The sequence below is a fragment of the Podarcis liolepis genome (assembly GCF_965112155.1).
Source record: "Podarcis liolepis genome assembly, chromosome: 6".
NCBI classification, from domain to species: Eukaryota; Metazoa; Chordata; class Lepidosauria; order Squamata; family Lacertidae; genus Podarcis; species Podarcis liolepis.
This window is the reverse complement of record NC_139559.1, coordinates 62248946-62275371: the sequence shown is the minus strand read 5'-3', so window position 1 is coordinate 62275371 and position 26426 is coordinate 62248946. Positions and strand designations below refer to the sequence as shown.

The window sequence follows — 26426 nt, the reverse complement described above, 5'->3', positions numbered from 1 at the left end:
AATTCTATCTGGAATCTCTCAAGGTAGATGGAAAGCTCAAAATACAGATTCTTGAGTAATTTTTATAAAACATGAATCAGCTATACTATTCTCTTTATACACTTTTTTGCAGGCTGTGGAAACTGGGGAAGAGACAAGTTTCATAATTTCCTTCTCGCTCATTGGTAGCATATTTTCATTTGTGTGTGCACTCATGAAAAAAATTATTCAGGGCTATATGTTACCCTCAGTTGTTAAATAAAACTTGTATTTATTTTTATAAAGCTTTTTATAAAGCTTATACTTCACAATCCTTTGTCTTATTCTTCTTCATATTTACTGTGAAGTAGGTAAATAATAATTTCATTTTGAAGGTGGGGAACTAAGGTTCTGAGAGTGCCTACCCAAAGATCCCATAGCCGAGCAGCTTTGAGCCAAATCTAATACTCCTTTCCCTGGCAGGAAACCTCAGAATTGACATGTTACTGCTGCTGCTGCTGCTGCTGCTGCTGCTGCTGCTGCTGCTGCTGCTGCTACTACTACTACTACTATTAATTTGTACTCTGCCCATCTGGCTGGGTTGCCCCAACCACTCTGGCCAGCTTCTAGCATATATATGGTAAAGGCAAAGGGACCCCTGAACATTAGGTCCAGTCGTGATCGACTCTGGGATTGCGGCACTCATCTTGCTTTATTGGCTGAGGGAGCCAGCGTACAGCTTCCGGGTCATGTGGCCAGCATGACTAAGCCGCTTCTGCCAAACCAGAGCAGCGCACGGAAACGCCGTTCACCTTCCCGCCAAAGCGGTACCTATTCATCTACTTGCACTTTGACGTGCTTTCGAACTGCTAGGTGGGCAGGAGCAGGGACCGAGTAACGGGAGCTCACCCCGATGCGGGGATTCGAACCGTCGACCTTCTGATCAGCAAGTCCTAGGCTCTGTGGTTTAACCCACAGCGCCACCCGTGTCCCTATTCTAGCATATATAAAACACAGTAAAACATTAAACCTTAAAAAGCTTCCCTATACAGGGTGGCCTTCAGATGTTTCCTAAATGTTATATAATTACTCATTTCCTTAACATCTGAGGGCATTCCACGAGGTGGGTACCACTACTGAGATGGCCCTCTGCCTGGTTCCCTGTAGCTTCACTCCTCGCAGTGTGGGAACCGCCAGAAGGCTGTCAGTGCCGGATATCTGTGTCTTGGCTGAATGACATATGTATCCCTTCAATTCTAGGAGATGCTCAGACCTGGGTCTGCAACCTTAGAATAAACTTGAGAGTGAGTTAGGCTGAGAGGCTTGCCCAGATTTCTCATAAGAAGGGATTTGAATGGGTTTTCTCACATATGAGCCCAATACTCTAAGCACTGCACCACACTGGTTCTATTTGACAAATTCTCAGCTCATAACAAATGGTAACAGTATGCTAATTGCAGTGGATCTTTGTGAAATGTTAGCAGGATGTTATAGCTTCATTAAATCAAGTCCAACAGTGTTGCCTCTCACATGCTTCCCAATTACAGTATATATTTTTGGGGTGGAACACCACTGTAATTTGAGAAACGCCTGGTGAATGAATGACTAGGATATACAGTGGAACATCTACTTATGGACGTAATCAGTTCCAGAGGTCCGTCCGTAAGTCTATCTGGGTCGGTGGTAGAAATGCCGTTGTGCACAGGCGCATTTGGCGGCAGCGCACTTCTGCTCATGTGCAGATGGCGGCAGCTGCTTCTGTGCATGGGCAAATTGCGGCAAACCCAGTATTTACTTCCGAGTTTGCCACGGTCGCAACTTGGATCAGGCCCAAGTAGAGGCGGTCGTAAGTAGAGGTTCTACTATAAAGACACATTTGGCCTGCATTTTGACAGTACCCTTAGAAGTAGGAATGCAAACACTGCCAGGTTTGTATTTTGATAGGCAGGTTTACCTGGCGGCTTCTCAGCTCACTATGCCATAGATTGTCACTGCTAAACGCCATGCTTTGTCTCCAAATGAACCACAGTTAAAAACATATTGACTCATAAGCAGGCATCCAAAGCACTGTAAATGGTTTTCTGCATCTTCTAGTGGCATTACTTTTCTGTTCTCAAAAGGTCAGAGGCTATTCCAGAGCAGCACACCAAGAGGCTTGAGAGAATGGAGTTGTGGGGTGGGGTGAGGAATCTTCCCCACCACCCCCAGTTTAAGGTGAAGTGCTTTGCACATGCAGATAGACATCTCTGGATATGACTGTCCCCCAACAAGCTTCATATTGGTCTTTGATATTATAAAAGCACAGTTCCTTAGCATATACCCAGTGAAGCTGAGTAGCTGTCTAGACCTCCCACTTCATCTCACACTCACATGGCTCTGCTTTGCCTCTCAGTACAGTCATAGCTTATTCCAAAACAAAACACTTTGTGAGCTCCTTCTTACTCACTCCACTTTGGCAGCAAGTATATGTGCTCCCTTAGAATGACCCAGCTCATGCTTTGATAAACATTAGTCTATTTCATACTACTTGCCTCTGGTTAGAAATATGTCCATTGTGCCCTGCAAGTGTTTTCAACTCACCTAGCAGGTTCACCCATTTCTGATCAAATAAGAATTAGCAATCCAAATGACTGTGGCCACAATTCTAACTAAGACTTCATAGCAAACCTATGTTCAGTGGCAAGCAGCAGACATAACCAAGTACTGAGCTAGTGTAAAAGGGGAGTTGGCACTCAGTGATATAAAATGTCCAACTGGGAACATAATAGGTAAGTTCATATGGGTCTCTGGAATCCTTCTGCAAACATCTGCTTTGACTGTCACATTTAAAAAATAGATAAAAAGAAACTATGGTTTAATGTGCATATTACTGAAAAGTTATCTGGGTGGGTTGGTTGGTTGGTTGGTTGGTTGGTTGGTTGGTTGGTTTGTCATAACCAAACATAGCAAGGCGAAAGTCTACCAGGCTTGGATTTTGAGCATGCTGCTTTATGGAAGTGGGTCATAGGCAACTTACACCCACCAGGAGCAATGCCTTCCATATCTCTGTGTCAGGAAGATTTTGGACATCACATGGCAGGGTGGAGTCTTAAACAAATGTGTGCTCTCCTAAGACCTCATTTCCAGCATGTTCTCAGCGACATCTACTGTGGCTTGGTCATGTCCACAGAATGGAAGATGGCAGGATCCCCAAGGGAGAGCAGCTGGCTTCCACATTAGGGCTGTTAGCAGACCAACTCTGCGTTACAAAGATGCCTGCAAACATAACATGAAGGCTGGCAACATTAACCTCGCCATACGGGAATCCCTTGCAGACTATTGCAGTGTCTGGAGACAGACAGGTTGTATATTCACAACAGTGACCAGAGGAGGAATGACTGTTGGAAGAAACACAGAGAGAAGAAACGCCCTGTTGAACCTGTAGCATCAAAACTAGATATCTTCATCTACTACACCTGCAATACAACATGTCTCTTCTGCATTGGTCTTCACAGCCACAAACACTGAAATTCTCCAATGATTCTACTTTGCCCCTGAAGGTGTACTTTTCCATTATCTTCCGAGACAGATGAACGTCAACAACTACATAAACAAAATTTGTTCTTGAGTGAAGCAAACCATGAGCCCAGGTTCAGTCATCATTATAAACTACACTCTGGCTTGTTTCCTGGAGCAGGAGCAGGAGCAGGAAGGAGTGGAGTGAGACTGTCTCACTAAGTGTACTATCCTGGTAAAAACAAACTATGGTTTAATGTGATGTGTGAGCTGGGCCACTGGTTCTTAACCTTTAACCCACTACCAACCAAGTATGCACAGGCATAAGTAGCACTGTGGTTCGTAAAAGGAGAAATATGCATGGTGGTTATTGTATTCAACCTGGAGGAATGGAACTAGGGAGTTGCTTTGACAGAAGCACTATATATGGCTGAGTCTTAAATTGGCTGATTGGTTGTTGTTTTTTTAAAGTACTGAAAGTATATTCTATATTATTAGAATGACCAGACATACCTGTGGCACATAAACCTTTCAAGCAGGCAGCCAGAAAGGAAATTGCTTATTTAATTGGCCCCTCAGTGGCATATTTAGCTGTATTTTCCCTCTTAATGTCAGACAAACAAATGCAGATTAAATCAGTACAATTCTCTCTGAAGATTTAGCACAGGATTTTTTTATTTTTTTTAATGAAAAGTATATTTCAACTACCAGCATCAAGGGAAGAATAAACATCGAATCATGACTGACCTCCCATTGGAAAAGCATTGCAGAATTCCACCTGCAAAATTTCAGTCAGTGTAAAGATCAAGGGATTTGCTTTGTTTGCTACACATTGTCTCTATCTGAACTATGTGCAGTGTTGCAGTGATACAAGATTATGGTGATTTGGAAACTATGGGCCAGTTCAGGCATAATTCTAGCATGGCTTCATGTTACCTAAACATGCATGGATGAGTCTTAGGCACATAGGAACATATGAAGCTGCTTTATACTAAGTTGTACCATTGGTGCAACTAGTTCAGTATTGCCTACACCAGCCTAAGTGCTACCAGAGAGATATGCTCTACTCCCCTTCTATCCTGCCATGGCTGTGAGATCAGTCTTAAACTAACCACAGCTCCATGTTATGTCCGACTTGGATGACTGTCATTAGTTGATACAATGGTTAGTGAAGAAGCCAGAATCATACACCATGGCTTGATTCCAGCTTGTTTGAACTAAGCATAGTTTAAAGTTGTTCTCATTGGTGAAACTGATGCATGAGATAAAAACAGTGGCCCAGATTTGACAGAACACTAAAACTATGACTTAGAGACAACTACTTACACATCTCCTGTAGAGAATTCCAGAGGTGACATGCTACTTAGAGAAGGCCCAATAACTTGTTACTTGTAACTGTGCCTCCTGAAAAAAGGAGATAAAAACCAGGCCCCCTCAAGGCACAATAGGGAGTAAATGGGTGGAAGTGTTCCTTCAACGCTGGTCATTTTGGATTTTTAAACTGAACACCATCTGTTTTGAACTGATCCCCAAAACAAAATCAGTAACCACTTTAGCTTCTAAAGAATAGATATTATTCAAGACATTCTGTCAGACATTTTCAGGAGTCTAGTTGATGCAATCTTGACTCTTCAGAAGACAATCGCTTAAGTCCTACTATAAGCAATGGAAGGAGTGAGTATCAACTAATTTACATCTCATTTTAATAGGACTTAACAATAATTTTAGCTGGATTAAATCCTTTTAGTGACCCCTGAACACAGAGTCAGCAATGTCCTATCAGAATTCTGATCACTTGATGCAAGTGATAATGGAGCATGGGAATGCCTGGATTTAGTCCCCTCCTCCAAGCAAAGTCTGATGTGATAGAGCCAATAATATATTCACAATGAGTAAGTGTGCTCAGCAGTATCAGGAATGAAGTCTCTAGTGAATACGGCTGCCATACGTATGGATTTTCTATGATATTACTGGTCAATTCCTTTAAAAAAAAGCTCAACAACTTCTTTTGGGGTGTTCTGTTTTTACTTTTTGAAATATGGCAACCCTACTAGTGAATCTCAAACCTGGGACCTCAGTATATGAGGTAAACATTTAGCCTGAACATTGCCATTAAAATCAAACCAGACTGGAAACAGGGGAAAGACTTATAAAAAAATAATTCCCAAACTAATCTTCCTGATTATAAGACTTTCCACCTCAGGCTTTCCTCTTTGGTCTAGCAATAGTGGGTCTCAGACCTGATGCTTGACTGTCCTAGGCTCAACTGCATTTATTTGCTTCATGCTTTTATCCACCACCATTTCCAATGTGACATCTTTTCACAAAACATCAGATTAAAATGAACATGTACCTGTAGTATCTCAACAGCAAAGTGCTCTCCAAAAGCAATGGGTCTGTGTTGGTGGACCATCTGCAAGTCATTTTTTGCAAGTTGCCATATGTTTCACATGTGATGCTGATATTAACATCTATTTGAAAGACAGACTTAATCAACAGAAAATCTAAGAAAAAATGGATTTACCAACATTAATTTAAAAATAAGCAGGAATCTTACCTATTATATATAATTCAGCATAACGGTGATTACATTCCTTGTTTTCATTACAACAGTATAAGGCATTAAAGAGGAAATTCCCTCCAGGCTTCATAGCATTTAAGTTGACAAGTGTTACTTTGCCAATGTAGTCATTCACAAGTGTGTACTGATGCCTAGGGATTTCTTTTGCTAAATTTAGCCACCAGACTATCTTCTCCGATGAGATTACTTTATCTTTGGTTTTGTAAATACAATAAAAGGAAACATTTGTTCCAACACTTGCCAGGATTTTTGAAGGGAAATACATGACTTCTATTACAAGAAACAAAGTGGAAAAAAGACAATAGAGACAAACATTATAAATTGGAAGGAAACAATCACACACCAAAATGTATGCAGTGCAGTAAACTTTCAAAATATATATAATGCGTGCTAATGATAATTTACAATAGAAAAAAATGAATATCCCTTTTCTTATTAATTGTTGTGTTTAAGATTACTTATCCAACCTGTCACATGTGTTATAGTCTGTTTTTAGCTTATTGTTGATTTTCATTTGTTTTTGAAATGAAATTTGTTGTTGTCAAATCATCTTTAACTGTCTTTTGTTGATAAATTCAGTGTTTTATTTTGTAGACCACTTCGAGGTTTTATTACAATCAAGTCGTATATAAATTTTGTTAAAGAAATGAATATATATATATATATATATATATATATATATATATACGCAGTGCTTTTTTCTGGGGGGATGCAGGGGGATGCATACCCTAAACATTTAGTGACTCTTTGTCCTTTTGTCCTTTTACTGTATTTACTTTTCCCGATTTTAACTATAAAATGGTGGTTTTCTTGAGTCAAAATGAGAGTGCTCCCTCAACATTTTTTATAGAAAAAAAACACTGTGTGTGTGTGTGTGTGTGTGTAGAATGTTTAGCTACAGGGGGAAGGTTCAGTCAATTTAAGTATTCAGTGAAAGCATACATAAGATACAGAGAACAGCAAACAAGAAATGGCATGTACATGTACTGGAAAAGGAGTCATACATTGAAAAAGGGCTCAGAGTTTTTCTGTATTGTATACCACTCTATAAAGGAGAAACCATTTTGTCAGTTTAAGAGGACCAGTGTGGTGTAGCGGCAAGGGTGTCAGACTAGGACCTAGGAAACCTGGGTTTAAATTCCCACTCTGCCATGAAGCTCACTGGGTGACCATAGGCTATTCACTCACTCTCAACCTAATGTACCTCACAGGGTTGTTATAAAATGGGAAGGCAGTGAACTATGTACACCACTTTGAGATCCTTGGGGAAACATTGGTGTGCACATGAAATAGATAGATAGATAGATAGATAGATAGATGATAGAGTGCTTTCCCCCCCTTTACAGAATGTTTAGGGGTACTCTCATTTTCCTACTCATATTGAAATACTGCCCCTCAATGAGGCCAAACTTAGATTCACAAAATGTTTAGGGGTATGCGTACCCTTGCATCCCCCCAGAAAAATAGATAGATGATAGATAGATAGATAGATAGATGATGATAGATATAGATAGATGATAGATAGATAGATAGATAGATAGATAGATAGATAGATAGATAGATAGATGATAGATAAGATTTTAGCAACTCAGTGCCGCTTTGGTGCCCACAGCTATGCACATACTATTCTTCAAGAGGACTCCAAAACAGACACACAAACACAGTGCAGATACAGGACATCATAATACAAGCGATCACTATAAGTGATCATAGTATGGAAACATTTATGTCAAATGTCCATATGCTCCAAGCTCAGATTCTAGTACTCCCCGGTTAGGGTGCATGTCACACCAAAAAACAGTTAAATAATTGTAATGAGGCACAGGTGTCCCTAGTGTCCTAATAAGGGTTTATTTTTTGGAACTTAGTCCTGGCACTTCCTCGGTGGGTGCCATTGCCATTCTAAGCGAATGATGGCGGTGTTCATGATGAGTTCTGGCACCTCTTCTTGTGGAAAAATAGCACTGGTCCTAATCCTTTGGTGGGTGACAAAACACAACCAGAGTAACCCAATTTGATCACTAATTGGTAAACTACTACAATGAAGTGTTTCACTATAAAGGGTTAGCTTGCTGACTCCTGCATAGTAACTCTTTAATGAAAGAATAAACATCCAGTGCAGTGCAGTTCAGAGGGAGTTCCCACAAACCAGGCTCTGCAATATGCAGCATTACCAATTTACACTAAGTACAGCCTTCAGTGTTAAATATAGGTCTGAACATAATTCTAATTAAATACATAAATATATAATTGTTTAGTTCCAGCATTTTGTACTTCTGGTGTCAATGGACTGAGGTGAATACAAAACAGCTTCTTTGCTGCCACAACTTCATTAATGGGTTAATTCTTTTTCTATTGGTTTAACATTAGAATTAGCCATTGAGAGAATAGCCCTATCTGAGTTCCCTGCAGGGAAGATATTACCCTTCCTAAGGTTCTCGTCATGCTCGTCACAACATGGTATGTGCCCAGTAAAGCACATGTTTGCTGAATATTAATATTTCATCTTATGCATTAGAGCCTTATAATCCTTTACTACATTGTTTCCCATGCATTCTGTGTGCATTGCCAGAAACTGTTTCTTACAATATACTGGCAAATGGGATGGAGTCCGGAAAGCCAATTGCTAGAGTGAGACAAAGGAGTGGGTCCAGGACTATTTTTCCTTGACTGCACATCCAAACTGAACATACCCTTGAGACCCTGTAAAGAAACTGAAAAATGCTTTCCTATTCACAAGCACAGGAATTGTGTTTTCTCCTTCCTCACACCTGAACCTGATGCCAGAACTAAAGCATGAAAAAATTACAGCCCATCCTTCCATCACCCTAAAAGTTTTTCTTTCCTTAGAAAATGGGAAAGAGACACGTCTTTCAGACACCCTATGCACACTGATGCCTGTCAGTGGGGTTGGTCCACTCACCAGTGGAGAAGTTAAGCACTTTCTGTTTCCATAAAAAAAGGTATTCTCCAAGTGCTTTCCCCCCACTATAATAATGGATAGCTATTTGCTTATAGAGGGGAAAGTAAAATTGGCTTCCTTCTTTCCTATGCCCTTTTAAAATGGGAGGTTTCTTTGGGGGGGTATTGGGTTGTTTTTGTTTTTATTTTAATTATGGATTTTGTGGTTTTGTATTTTTATTTTATTCTGTAGACTGCTCTGAGACCAGTGGATATAGGGGAGTATATAAATTCAATCAATAATAATAATAGGACAGATTATTATTATTATTAATAATAATAATAATAATACTGTAGATCCCCTGGAAGCATCCAGACTTGTGGGAGAGTTTCCCATCTTCTCAGTGGGATAAGGAACTCATGGGGGAATATCCCATTTAAAAAAGGATCCCTTGTATCATTCTCCCACTCAGTGGTCACAGTGCCTATAACTGGGCTCTGCCCTCCGAGAACTAGAATCTGAGCTTGGAGGTGGGGGGAATGTATGTGCATAAAGCAGTTTCGCATAGTGACTGGATAAGTAAGAAATGTCCAGGAACTCTTTGACCATTTTGCTCTTTGAAAGTATGATTTGTTCTGTGGTTTCCAGATGCAGAACCGTGCCACCCAGCCTGGCCTGGTGAAGAAAGTCCACACACATATATTATTCCTATAACATATAACGCCTTATAAATAGGGATATGTTTTTCAAAACAGATAATGATCAAATATTGAGATTCATAGGATTGTAGGGTTGGACAGAACCCCAAGGGTCACCTAGTCCATTCTTTGTCTTCCACAGTACTAGCAAATCAGATTTCCACTGGGGACAAACCTTGTAGATTCAAGTTATAAGGTGTGCTCCAGTCACTCCAAAGGCCTGGTCCGTAAAGCCTTTTGCATCGGACTTGAACTACATATGAAGAATCAAATAGTGTATTGCTTATGATCAATGACGTTTCCATGGTCTTCTCAACCACCTATTAAATTATGTCAAAAACAAACAGAACAACACTATTAATGCCACTCTTGCACCACTTTAACTTGAAGCAAAGACATACATTAATTAGAGGAAAGCTCCCCCCCCCCGGTGGGGGGTTTACATCCAGATATGATGTGGGCTTATGGCCATAATGCAAAGAACTGCATGTAGGAGTTCCATGTACACCTAGAGGTTCTTCCAGATCTCCTTTTCAAGTTCACACAGAAGTGGTTTCTATTTGCTCACACATCTGTTTGGTTTCTGGCCCAAACTGTGCTTGCTTAGCATATGAGTTTAAAATACATTCAGAGAGTGAGTTTTTACAAGTAGCTTGAGCTGGGCCAATGGTATATGGTCCCATTAAAGGTGAATTTTGCCTAATCTCACTTTTTAAAAAACAAACAAACCAAAAAACAGTAATAATCTCGTACATCAGTGCCCCTACAGCACAAACCATGTTAGTGCAACCCAGTAAAACTCAAGTCATCAGTTTTAATCCCTTTGATTACTTTAATTCAATTGATTTCAATAGTACTTTGGCAGCAATGTTTACTGGACCATGCCATGATATGAAACTATCATTGTTTGTATTAGTTACATGAAAAAGTCTATAGTTCTATTCCTGTTCAGAAATTTTGTAGTGCATTATTGATATTATTATTTTTACAAAATTCTCACAAATGAAATGTTCAGGGCTGTTAATATTAAGACAAGGATTTCCTAGATCAGAACTTAACTTTCATCTTTGGCTTGCTTATTTCATAGAGTGAATTTAGGAACAAGAAAAGCATCACCTGCCAAACATTTTCAGTTGAGTTTGCAAAGCATTTTATTTCATACTGAAGTGGATATGATATTGATGCTGGGCGAGACCAAGATATCTTTAACTGTCCTTCGTCTGTCATATCTATATGCAGATGTGATGGAGGTTCAGGCTTTACTGTAAAACATTATAATCAACAAGGTAGTTTAAGCATGCTGAATAGCCACTTATATTCCCGTTTTTATTTTATATTCATTTTTCATAATATATGCATATTATACATTAACATGCATACACACAATGATGCAAAACCTCTTTCAAAGTGACACAGTAACTGGAGCATGCTTTTTAACCTTACGTGGCTTTAAGCTATGAAGGATAACCTACTGCCTCATGCCCCAGTTCACTGAAAGTATTTCAACATATTCATAAATGCTTTCCTGAGTTGTGGTTGTGGTCTGGAAGAGCTGTGGTGGCAGCTTGTTCAGTTTCCAAAAGAAGAAAACAACAATTAATTCAAAATCCCTCTATCATTCAGCATTTGAAGGCTTGGAAGAGAGGCTTCATAGCTGGGATGTAACGATGAAAAGGAACCTCAGCCTACAGTTGTAGTGGTGAAGCAATAAAAGTGAGGAGCTTCTTTCAGTGATGAAGACGACAGTGCAAAAGGATGACATAATGTTTTCTAATTCTCAGGGTGACTAACAGCATTCCCTTAATTGTACCAAAGCCAGAAGGGATGTTGTAGGGGACTTAATTGTCAATCCACAAACAGTTGTTAATTTAAAAAAACAAAAACACACAAGCCACGTATGTTAAATGCAAACATGCATTTGGTCCTTAGTCAATCCTTTCTTGAATGCAAAACTCCATAAGCAGAGGCCCTTAGGGTGGGTGCTGTGGCCAAGTGTTTACCATGTCCTGGAAAGGTCAGTAGCCTCTGCTGGATGGACTTGCACTCCCTTTGAAGGAAACCTGTGCATAGTCTGGGCATCCTCCTAGCTCCGTCTTTGTTACTCAAGTACAGGTGGCCTCAGTGGCTAGGAATGCCTTTTATCAACTTTGGCTGGTACAGCAGCTATGGCCATACCGGTTAGGGATAGCTTGGTCTATGCACTGGTGGATGTCAAGATTGGTTTGCTGCAGTGTGGGGCTTTCTCCTTAAGGTTGGTCTTGAAGCTGTAGCTGGTGCAGGATGCAGCTACTAAGCAGCTGACCTAAGAGACCTACCAACAGCATGTTGTACTGCACTGACTGCCAATGTGCTGCCAGACTAATCCGTAAACATGGGCCCTGGTTTTCTGAGAGACCGTCTAACTCCCTCCATGGACCAGTGCAGTCTCTATAATCCTCAGGAGGGCCATTCGTAGAGGTATCATATGCTCCTGTAGCTGTTTCCATGGTCACCTTTAGTGTTCTAGCACCAACCCTCTGGATTTCCATTTTGATGTTAGAGGAATGCTGGCAATGCTAGGCTTCTGAAACTTGTTCAGTATGTTTTGTTCAGGCAGGCCCTTTCAGATGAGTGATTCCAGCCATACATGCTGGTATTTTCTGTTTAGTGATTTTTATCTTTTTATGGTTCTAGCCTTGTATATTGGTTGGGTATTATGAAATGATAAACAGTGAATAAATACATCTAAGAAAACAATTAAAAGTTGCGATTGGGACTTAAAGTACAATTCAAGCATTTACTGAAAGCACAGTCCTATACATGTTTATTTAAAACTATGTCCCCCTGAGTTCAATGGGAGTTACTCCTAGGTACTGTATATGGATGCAGGGTTGCAACCTTAACTGGATGTAGTCAGTAGCTGTGGTCCAGAGGACTGATTGTACACACAAGAGTATATTCCTTCAAGGCCTTACAGAGGATTTGATGTGAAATGAACTCCACCTAGTGCCATTTTTAATTCTAGATATAATTAAGCTAGATAGTACAGTTTTAAAGTAGCAGGCCACTCAGTGACATGATTTGAAAGAATCACTGTGGCATTATTCCTATAATCCCATCATCTTTCAAAAGCATTAACCTAATTTGTAAGCAACATGAAATGGTCATTCTAAAAGGTTTCAATTAATTACAAAAAAGATACTAAGAAAAATAGGCTACTGAAATGTTCTTTTCATTATGGTGAGAATGTTAAAACACTAAACAGTTCATAAATGGTCAAATGTTCATAAGGAGCTGCTTCTTCAGCCAGAAAGCAACAAAACATTAAAAGCATCCGCCATCTGATTGTACCATTTCCCATGACTTGATTAAAAAGCAGAAGCAAAGCTTTCACCTTTTTAAATGCTAAAATTCTAATTTTAAAAGAATCTGTACCTTGATTTTAAAACACCCATTAATAAGTAACCCTTTAGAACTTTATTGAGTCTCAGCATCTTCTGAATGTACTAGAAACCCTTTTTCCCTCTTGTCTTTTTTCATTGAGCTGGAATGAAAAAGGTTCTAGGGGTTGGAATTAGATTTTCCAACAATTTTTGATAGCGATGTCACCCTCAAGAATCCAGGCAGTTCATTTGAGTTAATGTATATATATTTATTTTTTTCAAATCCACATTGTGCTGTGAAGATGCAACAGTTTAACGATTCCAATAAATGAATATTTCTTTGCACATAGTATGCACGATCCAGCCAGAGTTAGGCATTTAAAAATTCCATGAATTTCAGGAAGGAGTCCTGGGTACAAAAATGATTATTTATGGAAAACATGTCAAATGGCTGTTTTCTTCAAGCTAGTAATTTTGGCAATTTTACCTGCTTTCAGATGAACATTTCCTCCATGCAAAACTTAAAGCCCATTCTTAACTTACTGATTTTACTTACTGTATTTTGCTATACAACTAAAGTATGTTGGGAAAAGCAAAAAAAGGGCTTGCAATACCAACATTTTATTCTACACTAGCTTATGTATTTGTGTGTTGCTTTGAGGGAGGGTGTTTTCCATAGAATTAAGTTCTGTCACAGTGTATATTCAGTGTATATTCTGGAAACATCATTTTGGAAGCTTCCTCAGACTCTTATTGTTATTCTGATTTTAACACTTTGGCCAATAAACTGAAACTTACCAATATCTGTAGGTTTGACTAACATTAGTGGTGACTGAAGCAATGTTATTCCATCTGTGATCTTGAGCCACATAATGTAAATATGCTTGAACTTTGCTGAAGATATCTGACATTTGTATTTTTGGTTTTTCACAGCATTGCAGTGAGTGACCGTGACATTGTCCTTTAGGGAACGTGTAGAGGTACTTCCCAATGATACATCTGTTCTGAATTGTAAAAGAAAAAGAAACCCATCAATTGTGAATATTTTGTATGAAGTAGCATGTCTAAAGCATTTTACTAGACGTTGTTTTTAAGATGGGTTAATTATTTTAGATCAAAACCCTCTAGAAAGACTAGGTTGAACATACCAGAATGCCACTTTTACCCATAGAATGGCAAAAGAAAGGTTGTGATCATTTTGTTTAAGTTTTTCCCAATGCCTAGTCATATTAATCAAACAAAAAAGCAAGAGTACTGCAGTTAATGCCATTGCGTGGCAAGACCCTGAGACCACCCCCTCATTGATGAATAAGACACAAGGACACGGATATTAGGTTAATGTTATTGGGCAAATTTAGGCCACAACTTTCTTGGTTACAGAATGTGAGCTGTATTGGCTTAGGCATTGGAACTGACCCAACTATATCTGATTCCTGCCTGTCACACAGGGAGTCCAGTAAGGGTCAACCACCGGTAGGGGGAGCCCTGTCGATGAAAACCAACTCGAGCTCCCCCTGGGTTCCCAACGGGGTCGTGGCATGGTCCTAGCCCCGCCCCGGGCTTTGGACAAGATCCACACCCCCAGATTCCTTTAACGGAATACCCTTAAGCTTGGAGGGGCAGGTGATGGCCACACCTCCCCTCCCCCATCATAAGATCAACCAATGCCTAACCACCAGTCTTTACAAAGTTGTGACGACTGCTATGAGGTAGGTGAAAGCGAAATGGCCCATGCTAATTTGCCAAGTGGAAAAATTCCTACCAGGCCCCTCAAGGGCGACCAACCGAGGTCCATAGCAAAGCCAAATTCAAAACCTGAAAAATAGGGAGGGAGGGTGGGAGATCAAGGAAGCGAGTAAAGAGGAAGCTCTCCGGCTCGCACCTCAGTTTAAATGGGGCCTGGCCACACCCCCAGCCAGCGGATTGGCTGGTTGGTGAATGACGTGACCAGGAACCTCTGGGTGACGCAGGACTTTGTCCCCCGCCCCCAGAGGGAAGTGGGTGGCCATGTGGTCCACCGCAACTCCTCCCCACTGGGAAGTGGAGGGGATTTGTAGCTTGACTGTGCAGCTTTTATTTATCCAGAATTCTGAGGAAAAAACCATATAGCAACATTTAGTCTTTTCTTAGGAACAACCTACACACTGCATATAAACTTAACATTTTCCAAGTGAGTTCCCACATATGTTTGGGTATGGCTCTACCCTCAATACAGCCTTAAAAACTGGCTATGCCAGCAAATGTCACATAGTTGGAAGCCCTACTGTGGGGACTAAAGGATGGTATTTGTGGAAAAAGCCTCATTATGTATTTTAAAACATACCATAAAATGTTAAGTACAGTGCCGGAAAGCAAGAACATATTTTTACTCACTGGAATATGCTTTGAAAGGCAATAAGAAATTAATTTTCAAGCTGTGAGATTAAAGCCTTGGAACAAGTAGATAAACTTGCACAATATTTTTTTTATAAAAAATAAAAAGAATAATAAACACAAATGCAATAAAAAGTCTAAAACTTTTAAACATAATTTCAAAACAAATCTGGGGCTGGAGAATGGAAGATACAGACTGAAGGAACTGGTGTTACAAACTGGCCAATAGATAACCATAGCTGTGATGCAAATGACAGCCTTTGGGTTGTAGCCAACTAAATTCTACTCAGAGTAGAACCAGCTGAAATTAATGGACCTAGTCCTGTCCATTAATTCAGTGGGTCTTCTCTACAAACATTGGATACATCCCTTTTTCTCCTTTCTGGGGTGGAGGAATGGTGTTTTCTCAGTTTAGCCTGAATCTCACACAAAACAAGTCTGAACAGCATACACATCAGGTCAGGGGGGGAAATAAGTTTACATTATAGGTATCAATGGCACTATCAAACTGCCTTCTCACTCTTACAGTGTTGCATCTGTTTTCAGCAGAAATTTGTTGAAACCTGTTTATACTGAGACAATAGCATAGTTTCCACACAAAGCATACTTCAAAATTCATTAGTCTCAAGTAATCCTCTAATGTTAATTTCACCGAATGTGAGGGGGGGGGGAGTTCATGTTCTGTTTTTAGATAATTTGCTTCTCCAATTCCAAGAAGAAGAAGAAGAAGAAGAAGAAGAAGACTCATTTAAACCCAATCGCTCCTGCTATAGCTTTGGAATAAACCATGGAAAGTATTCATATTCTGGCTTTTTAGCATTCTGTTTTGTTCCTTCTGCAAAACTCAAATAAGCCCAAAATATCTTTGGTTGACCTCTCCAAATAAATTTTGTTTTATGCATTTTTTTAATATATTGGAAAACTCCCATAGACTCAAGCAAAACTTTTATTGAAAAAAATGTACTATTTAACTGAGCTATCCAAAATGTAAAGCACAAACACTACAGTATGAAGTATGCAAGTTTAATGTATATTAAAGACCAGCTGCAGAAAAACCAATTCTTCATTTAATTGTCCATAATAGTTAATGCAAGTGTGGCACCAGTCTCACATTAGACCATCCACCATCCAGAGAACTGTGTAATTAACTCCACACACCAAATAGTGGTTTTAGCTTGCCTCTCACACAGCAGCCCAGCCAAATGACCCCTATTTTGAAACACAGGTTTATTTTAATTTAAATTAATTCATCAGCGTATGAAATGTAAACATAGATGTGGTCTTACTATGCTTTCTATCTTAAACTTCTGTCACTTGTGCTGAGCCTTGGTGATAGTATGGCTATTAACTGAGATAAAGGACCTCCCAATCTGCAGAAAACACTGTTGAGGATACTCTGCGGCCAGGACCCAGATATGCAGCCAGGTCATTTGTTGTTATTTTGCTACAGATGTTCCCAGTGTCAAAGGGGAAACAAAGCCTCCAGCTGTAGCCTTGTTTTCTTCTGCACATGTGGAACACTGCTTTGGATGATGACCCACAAACCTAAGTGAATGTGGAACATGCTGAAATTCATGAAAAAGTGACACATAGTAGAGGATGGTGCAATGGGGCGCTGCCCCACCAACCTGTCTGCATCAGCCAGCCCCCACTTGCCTGCCTTCTCTCTTAGAAGCAGTCCAGGAGGTGGAATGGCTACCAGCATACTCTTCAGTCTCAAGAGCTGCCCTTGTAGAACTCAGCAGGGAGGAGGATGGGACAAAAATTCGGATCCGTTGATGCTACGTATCATTGGTTATGGCTCTACCTTCTGTTGGTCTCCTTGTCTTCCACCCTACCAGTTCCAACATGCACCAGCCACCATTGCCATTAAGTAAATGCTGAGTCCATGTGCCCACTGGACCACTTCGATCAGTGCAACTGGCACTATGACAGGTGCCACATCATACCCATTCCACATTTATAAGAGCTCGGTCATTTAGTTGTGGCAGCACCTGCACTTTGGAACTCCTTGCCTGTTGAGATCAAGCAGGCACCTTCACTGTACTCTTTTCGGTGCTTGCTGAAAAGTAGCACAAATGCACAGCCCCTTTTGAGACTGGTCAGATACGTGCCAATGTGCTGCGGGACAGTCATACACTGCATGTTTGATACTTACAACTTAGCTACAGCTCAAGTAAGCACAGCCTATGTGACAGATGAGCACATAGATCAGCAATCTACCAGAAGTACTGGGTTCACGCATCTCACACCATTCCCAATTTAAATCCTTTCGGTTCCTGCAATACTGAATGCTATAGAAACAAGTTGCCTTTCCTCCCAATCTTGGGGGGGGTATTAAAATTAGGATAAGGAAATTAATAACAAAAAAATAACAATTGTGCACAGTGCAAATAAGTTCAGAATTATGAGAGAAGACCAGCCTTCCAAATAATCCACTGAGCCCCCAAATGATAGTTTCTTCTAAAGCACTCAAAGGCAGTCTGGGGAAAGGGAATGCAAGCTTACTATGAGACAATCACAAACGTTATTGGTGTTTTCGGGTGGTGTTTACAGTTCACAAACCATGAAGAACTAACATGAGGAGATAATGACAAAAGCTCACAGCAGCAAAGAATACTTCCCTTAGTTTTGCAACATGAAAGGTTAGTTCTTGAAACTGGCATGAAACTGCAGAACTTTATTTTTAAAGTTGTAAAATTAATGTTTTCCTGGACCAGACTTTGGATAAACAGAGTGAAAAAATATATACTCTTTACGGTTTGGCTTCAGCTTACACTACACTACTTGAAAGTGGAAAGTCAGCATTGTTCCACTTGCCACCGTTTCCTTCTGTAGTTATAAGAGAAACCAGCTGTGGTATTCATTGGCCACTGTTCTGTATTTTCTCTTTTTTATATGTTACAGTTGCATTGTAATGTGATGGAAAATTCTTTGAAGCACTCAAGAAAAATGTTGTTATTGTTTTAAAAAAAGCATTTGGCAAGGTTTCATTGTTGCCTATTATTCATATTAGAGTTTTGCAAAAAAAAATTGTACTCTAAAATCATCTGTGGAAAATATGTTTTGGGTATTTTTTTAAAGGAAGAATTTGAAATAACTGGGTATATTGGGAGTTTAAACAGCCTTTCAGTAAATTTTTTTCAGCTACCATAGAGATCAGTGTAAGAAGACATATGTTCATATTGCCAAAAGGTAGAAGTGAGAAATCAAATTTCTTAAGAAAAGTTTATTATCTGAATTGGTTGTTTAGGGAATCTGTTCCACTGGAGGAAATATGCAGGTCAATTCCAGCTCATCCTACTGAACAGCGAAGGAGATGTTCTTGGCCAGAGTTAGAAACTGCCTGGCTGCATCTGCATATTTGGTGGTTATGAGGGTACTTGTGACTGCATCCTGGCTATATATGTCTGTTAAGCTGTCTGTTAAGAGATATCATAAATCATGGACAGCTATTCAAAAGTTTGAGCAAAATTAATGCAGCTATTTTTCTCAGTAGATTTATATCCCAATAAATTCTTACACTGCTTGACTCACTGCAGTCAACATTCAGATACCCAAAAGACTCTGGAGCAAGAACTCTTCACTCTGCATGCAGCCTAATTCCACCACCAAATTCCAAGAAATAATCCTTGGTTTCCCTTAGTTTGACAGACTGATTTTAGAACCCTTGTTGTGGCACAAGAAAGTTAAAGTCCCTCTGTTTAAAAGGGGGGCACATTATTATTATTTTTGTCTGCAGTTAACACAGCAGTGTTTGAGAGAGCATGTTGTATTCTATAAATATGATGTGGGATATAATGTTTGAAACTACTTGCTGATACATTTGCAGCCTAATTCTATGCTGATACATTTGCAGCCAGTTCTATTCTAACTCAGAAATAAGTTCCACTGAGATCAATAGGTCTAGGCTTGCAGCCTTCAGTAGAATATACTCAACTCACTGTTCCCCACAGAGGTTAATGTCCAAGGCTGTAATAGCTATTACATATTTACAGAGAAGCCAGTGCTTTCATAAAATATGGGCAGCCCATATCAACAATTGTAGTATTCTTACGATAGGAGATTGGGAAAGGCTGGAAACATGCTGGATCCTCTGTTATATGTTTTTGCACGGTAGGTCTACATTATAGGAGACAAAGATTTACTATAGTATCATGAGTGTCTGATGTTGTGTTTGTAGCTGAGAAGAACATAGTCCTTCTACAAGTCCTAACAGAAATGTGTACCATTCATATGAAAAGCAACATGCTTAGATCAATGCTATCATCAAAGTTAACCAAACATACACTTTTATGACTAAATTTTGCATTTAACATAAAGGACACCAGGTCATGTAAGCAAAACATCTAGCTATTCAAAAGAACACATGGAACAGCAATAAAAAATTCCAAAGGGGCTGCGTGAAGGGTACTGCTGGAAAACATGCCAATAGTAACTGAAGAAATATAAAGTATCTGATGTCAACATGATGAGGCAGACTAAGTTCATCCTTTATGGCTAAACCATGAAATATTGCACAATAAGTATATTGACAGAAGAGACCTCTGATCTAAATAAAATGCTTTGTTGTTGTTTAGTCGTTTAGTCGTGTCTGACTCTTCGTGACCCCATGGACCAGAGCACGCCAGGCACTCCTGTCTTCCGCTGCTTCCCACAGTTTGGTCAAACTCATGTTAGTAGCAGTTTCATAAAAGGACAAAGATAGAGCAGGGCAGGGGGAAATCCCAATGTTAACAATTTGCTTTTAAAGTTTGGTATATAGGGGCAGCTGATAATTTCCTATACTCTTCTCCCAAACCCTTACCACCACTAGTATTAGAAAAAGTAAAGCAGAATTAAAAAAAATAAAATGTTAAATTTCACATTTGACATAGATTATACTTACAATGTGTACAACAGATTCACTGAAAGGTCTTCATCCAGGTATGGTGACTTAGTAGATAATTCCACAAGACAAAATAACTCCTCTGTGCTTTCTTTAGACCAAAACTGTAGATTCCATATTGAATCTAAATGGAAAATTTACATATTTTTCAGAACTTCATTGCAAGCCAAAACCACTGAAATACCATGTACTGGAGAGAACACATTTCTAAGAAAGTTTCCAATATCAAATAAATAATCAAGTGTTCTTAAATTATGGGGTGATATTAATTCTTTTACTGGTACCAATACCAATAAATTCAAAACATCCTCTTACATTTTCTGCAGTTGCTCCCTGTTTGTGGAATGTTCATGCGGGGGGGGGGTTGGTACCTTCAATTACACACCTACACACCTTCAGGTGCCAGGCAAAAATGTTACTCTTCAACTAGGCCTTTGGCTGATTAACATCCTATACCAGGGGTCAGCAACCTTTCTCAGCCAAGGGCTGGTCTACCGTCCCTCAGACCATGTGGTGGGCCGAACTATATGGGGGGGGTGAACAAATTCCTATGCCCCACAAATAACCCAGAGATGCATTTTAAATAAAAAGACACATTCTACTCATGTAAAAACACGCTGATTCCCGGACAGTCCGCGGGCTGGATTGAGAAGGTGATTGGACCACATCCAGCCCATGGGCCTTAGGTTGCCTACCCCTGTCCTATACCCTTTTAAATGTGTTTGTGGGAAGGGATGGAGGTTATTAGTTTGCTTGCTTTTATTATGTATTTTGTTTTTTTATCTTGTATTTTTATGTTTCGAACCGCCATCGAAGATATATGGAAGAAGGGCTGTATACAAAACAACAACAATAATAACAATGATTTTCTACAATAATAATAATGATTGTACCTTTCCCAAGCATACCTATTTGTTGAGATGTAAAAGCACCACTTTCTGAGTATGTAAATGCCTTGATTTCCATTTCTGAAGTATATACAAAACAGTTAATATGTGTATCACTCCACTGGCAACATAGGAAATGATCTTCAGTCACCAGTGATGTGGCATTGGCTTTAATTGTACCATGTTCCTCATTTATGCTAGGACCATTCTCTGCAATTCCAGCGGGCAAAGAAATGTTAGAAGTCTTCTCTGATGGCACACATGGTAGCTGAAAGCTCTGTGGAGGAATCTGATATACCATGCAATAGGAAATTACCATTCGAAGAAAATCTGAGGGTACAGGGGGGGAAAAGGATTAGTCTGAATACCTCATATAACTGAGAGCTAGAACATTTATTAGCACAAGATAAAACAAATTCTGGGCAAAATTACGGAACGCACACTTCCAAAGACATGCATAAAATCACAGAAATACATTCACTGATACTTAAATAATTTTTTGGCCATCAGCTTAATTCCGGGTTCCCCACCACCCCCCATTCTTTTATTTTGTCATTAAAGGTGCCCCTGCCCGTACGGGCCAGTCGTGACCGACTCTAGGGTTGCGCGCTCATCTCGCTCAAGAGGCCGGGAGCCGGCGCCGTCCGAAGACACTTCCGGGTCACGTGGCCAGCGTGACAAAGCTGCACTGGCAAGCCAGCACCAGTGCCACACACGGAAACGCCGTTTACCTTCCCGCTATAAAGCGGTACCTATTTATCTACTTGCACTTAAGGGTGCTTTCGAACTGCTAGGTGGGCAGGAGCTGGAACCGAATGACGGGAGCTCACCCCGCTGCGGGGATTCGAACCGCCGACCTTACGATCAGCAAGTCCTAGGCACTGAGGTTTTACCCACAGCACCACCCACGTCCCTATTTTGTCATTACTCATGAACAAAACATCAAGAACTAGATTCACATGGATATAAAATAACTTATGTAAACTGATGTGAAGCAGTTCAGCCACAGTTCTAGCCCCTGAGAAGCACTCAAAAATTGCCTTCATCTTTCAGCAAGGAAGGGTATATATTATAAACGAATGTATTATAGAACAGCATATTTATATTTAGTAAAATTTAGTTACAAAATTCAGGGGTACAAATTATTATTATTATTATTATTATTATTATTATTATTATTATTTACATCGCTTTATATTGTCGAGTTTTTAAATTTTGCAACTGGTGTTTTTTGTCTTGATACTGGTCACCCCCACTGCCTAAAACCACTCACTTGTACTGACTTTGCAAAAGTATGTCTCTGTACATACAAAGGCCTCGTGCAGTAGATCAGTAGAGGAGAGACAACTATTAGCCCCACCCACAACATTACAGGCAACGTGCAGCCCTTCCCCCTGGAGCTCAAGGGGACAGCACAAATATGTGCAGGGAGGGGGCCTTCCATGTGACCTGGAACCCCCTGCACAGTTAAATGTCCTTTCCTCTTACAGTAAACAAAGCATCATTCATCTTCATATCTTTTATGCCTAGGCCTTGCCCCATAAGACTGGACCCCGCAGTCACTGAATTCCTGCTCTCTATGTCGTATCACTGTTTTTATGATACTGTTTTGTTGTTTTCATGTTGTAATTCTGTCCACTACCCAGATAAAATACTTTTAATTAAACAACTAAATCATTACCACATGTTTCACAGGATTCCAGATCATGTGGAAGCCATCATCCACACAGCTGAACACACAAAGCCTCCCTGCTGCAGAAGCATGTCTGGGTGACAGCAACAATTGCTAGTGAGCACATGCAACATTGGTGGTGGTGTTAGCCAGCACAGCCCCACACACTGGTTTGACATGTGAAGGCGATATATAAAACCTTAGCGGCTATTAACTTTAAGATGGCAATTCTGACCATATATTATGTATATTTTGTAAGAAATCAACAGAACAGAATCATGTTGTTAATGTTGAGATAATATATAGTGTCCCCTATCTTTTGAACATGCACCTGTGTATGTGGTCAAATTATCTTCTGGCACAGCTAGTGAACACAGAATGGGAGTGGGTGTACCTTGGAACCGCAGCTACAGTTGCAATTGAAATTATTTAAAAAAAACCAACCCATTGCAAATAGGGTTATTATTGAAATTTACAGTGTAAGTTGCTAATTGGGGAAACCACTTGAAGCATCTGTTGTGTTGAGCTATTTCAATTGCTTTTGTTTGATTTGCTCATTGCAAACAGCTGAAAGCCTTTAAATTTTGGTAACAAACCCAATTTGCAATGGGGTGGGTTTTTTTTGAATAATTTTGATTGCAACGGTATGCTTGGCTTGCTATACTATTATGATATCTAGAACAATTTCATCACAAAAATGTTTCCTCTGATATGATCTGAGCTATAATATTCGTCTGCCAATCTGTTACTAATTCTAGCATCAAATCCCTCAAAGATACAGAGAAATTCAGGGACACTGGCCAAGAAAGAAGTGCACCAAATAGCGGACTAGCATCTTCTAAGATTATTTTCTTATGCTGTTGTTTAGAAAGAGTATCCGACAACTTACTCAGCTGTAGAAATCCAGTCAAAATATTATACCAGTTCATCTTGGTCTAAACAGCAGATCTGAGGGCAAAAACAATTGGGGGGGAAATAATGTCACACTGGCATTTATAGAAGAATAAAGAATATTTACGACACAGCAAACCAACTCCTACTTAAGGCTGACTGAGAAGGACAGCCTTGGATCTGCTGGATCCAAAGTCCATTGCTTGCCAGTTCTGAGCTCCTATACTTATAGGAATTCCCCTTCCCACTGAAAGCAATGAAATGTGGTTTTTAAATAAATGAATGAATGAATGAATGAATGAATGAATGAATGAATGAATGAAAATAAAATACACCTCCCTCCCAATGTGAACCAGCAGCACTTTGGAAGTGATGGATTGACTTGCCACTTATCTTGTCTCCCACCCCCACTGCCTAATTAGGATTTCTGTGTTACTAGAATTGCATTTCTTAGAGATCCTGTACATAAAGAAAACCTAGAATTCAAAGGCATTTTGTTAGAGGAGTTGATGCTTTCAGCTACGGTAACAACAGTTCTGTATTTGAACTGTAACAAGTTTAGTTCTTCTCCCAATAAGGAAGTTTACATGGTCAAGCATTACAGCAATTTAAAAGGAGTGGTTATAACTGCTATTGTGCATTTGAGAATAACACCACTATAGAAGCTATTGTGGTTATAACATGCTGCCAATGATATAGCAGAAAAACACAAGCAATGCGTCTTAGAAAAAGTCAACAGAACTCACATACATTTAGCCTGTCCATTCATTTTTCTATGGCCTTGAGAGCCCCAACGCACACACAGCACTGACTAGACACCCACCATTCATTTCAGTTGAGAGAGAGCAGAGCTATCTGCACATTCTTTTATGAAGCACAGATCTGCTCTTTCCATTTAAGTAAATGAAAAACACCATACATTGTGCAAGAGTCGTCGTCCCCCACATTAGAAGTCTACATTTTATATAATGCTCCAGTTATTTAATAGCATGTGAAACAAAGAAAATAAAACAGAATATGGGTAGAATTGTCTTCTCACCAGAATAGGGAACATAGGAAGCTGCCTTCTACTCTGTCAGACCATTGTAGGATTTGAAGGTGCTCTTTCCCAGTCCTATGGTAACAAACGCTTCTGGTTATGCACGCTTTGGGCTATGAGCTCCGCTAACCTGGAAGTAGTTGCTCCTGGTTGTGAACTTTGCCCCAGGATGTGAGCAGCAGGCACGCACGCAGTGGGAGGCGCCAGTAGCGAATGCGCACCTCAGGATAAGAACGGTTTCAGATTAAGAATGGACCTCTGGAACAAATTAAGTTCGTAACCAGAGGTACCACTGTATATCTCAACCTCTTATGTAAAAATAAACAGCATCCATTTCTTCTGCAGCCTGTAGTATATATTATCAACATTCACTAAACCCAAATAGCTTTGTCTGCTTAAAAGCCAAAGCCAGAATGTGATGTACCTTTATAGGAAAACTACTGTTTGAGTTATTAGCACAACAGCAGCTGCAACCAGTTAAAGTCAGCTTCAAGAGGTAATAGACTGTCCTTCCCATACATCGGGGTAGGGAACCTGTGACCCATGGTCTAACTAGGCCCACAGGGCCTCCACATTTTGCATATCGGGCCATTTTGGCTAAGCTACATCCACCTACCAATCACTCGACCTCATACATGACATCCGGTGTAGGCAGGTATAAAGGTGGCCAGGTTGGTGCACCCGGTGCATCAAAGCACAGTGCAGGGCTCTTTACAAAGGGCTTCCAAAGAGCCTTGCGCAGAGCTTTAAAGTCTTGCTCATCTGAGCTTCAGAACACCATGAAGGGCTTTTTAGAAGCTTCTTGCAAAGAGTGCTTTGATGCCATGATAATCAGCTGATTGTTGGGACCTCAAAGTGCCGTCCAGGGGTCCTTGCTTCATATTCTCTTTCACTATTAGCAAACCATAATTATGATGCATCTTACAATAACCTTAGAAGATACTCCTTCTAAGGAAATGAAAAATTTAGCTACCTCAGATCCATAGCAAACAATTAATTAAAGTAACCCAAATGGATTCTGCAAATCCACTCTGTTACAAATAAGGGAAGATTCCATATTCACTGAATATGCACCAGTCCAAACTAGATGTGGCTATTTGTTAAAAATTTGTCTGGGGGGTTGGGTGGGTTCTATTTAGTAAACGGCAAGTGAACTGGTGCTGTCAGAGCTGGACAATGGTAGGGTAGGCAGCTTTAATCCAAAAAACCATAAGCTATCAGATCACACAAATCAATCCCCATAAAAGCCTGGGTGAACAGCAACACTGTTTTCAGTCAACACGGAAATATTTCCAATGCTCATGCCACAAATTACTGTGCAGATTTGCATGTACATTCACTTCTCTCTCAATATCTGCTCCCATAAAGACACAGAAAGTGAGTGTTGAGGCAGCAAGCCACTGTGGCAAACTGGGGGTGCAGAGTGATTCCTTAACATCCTGCTTAACTCCCCAGTTCTTTTCTGGGCTTCCACAAGAAACGTGGCACTAAATATGCCTGGATATACCTATATAAGAGCCAAAACTCCAAGCAGTATATAGCTAGAACACCAGCATAGGTGAACTGAGCATGAAATAGCCATGCCACATGGTTACAACTAAATAGTAATGTTGAATTTATTTAGGGAAATCAAGGGTTTGACAACACTGAAAATAAGGAAAAGAAGGAACTTCTAAAATT

General features: G+C 39.9%; 1 protein-coding gene and 1 long non-coding RNA gene across 5 annotated transcripts in view; one reads left to right on the top strand and one right to left on the bottom strand.

Annotated features, from left to right (window-relative positions):
• Positions 1 to 16428, top strand: part of LOC310710109 — a 57471-nt gene extending 41043 nt beyond the window's left edge. For both annotated transcript variants that reach the window (XR_014527806.1, XR_014527807.1), the window contains one exon: positions 13930 to 16428. This is a non-coding gene — a long non-coding RNA (uncharacterized lncRNA). The remainder of the gene's footprint in view (positions 1 to 13929) is intronic.
• Positions 1 to 26426, bottom strand: part of LEPR (leptin receptor) — a 55746-nt gene that overhangs the window by 15795 nt on the left and 13525 nt on the right. For 2 of the 3 annotated variants that reach the window (XM_083510466.1, XM_083510467.1), the window contains exons 2-9: positions 23706 to 23764; positions 21166 to 21474; positions 20258 to 20381; positions 13795 to 14000; positions 10751 to 10896; positions 9810 to 9954; positions 6011 to 6304; positions 5807 to 5924 (exon numbers count right to left, since the gene is read on the bottom strand). In XM_083510466.1, coding sequence (XP_083366592.1) covers positions 5807 to 5924; positions 6011 to 6304; positions 9810 to 9954; positions 10751 to 10896; positions 13795 to 14000; positions 20258 to 20381; positions 21166 to 21474; positions 23706 to 23745 — 1382 coding nt within the window. In that variant the 5' untranslated portion in view covers positions 23746 to 23764. Of the gene's footprint in view, positions 1 to 5806; positions 5958 to 6010; positions 6305 to 9809; positions 9955 to 10750; positions 10897 to 13794; positions 14001 to 20257; positions 20382 to 21165; positions 21475 to 23705; positions 23765 to 26426 lie in introns of all 3 variants that reach the window. The other variant, XM_083510468.1, reaches the window with a different exon arrangement.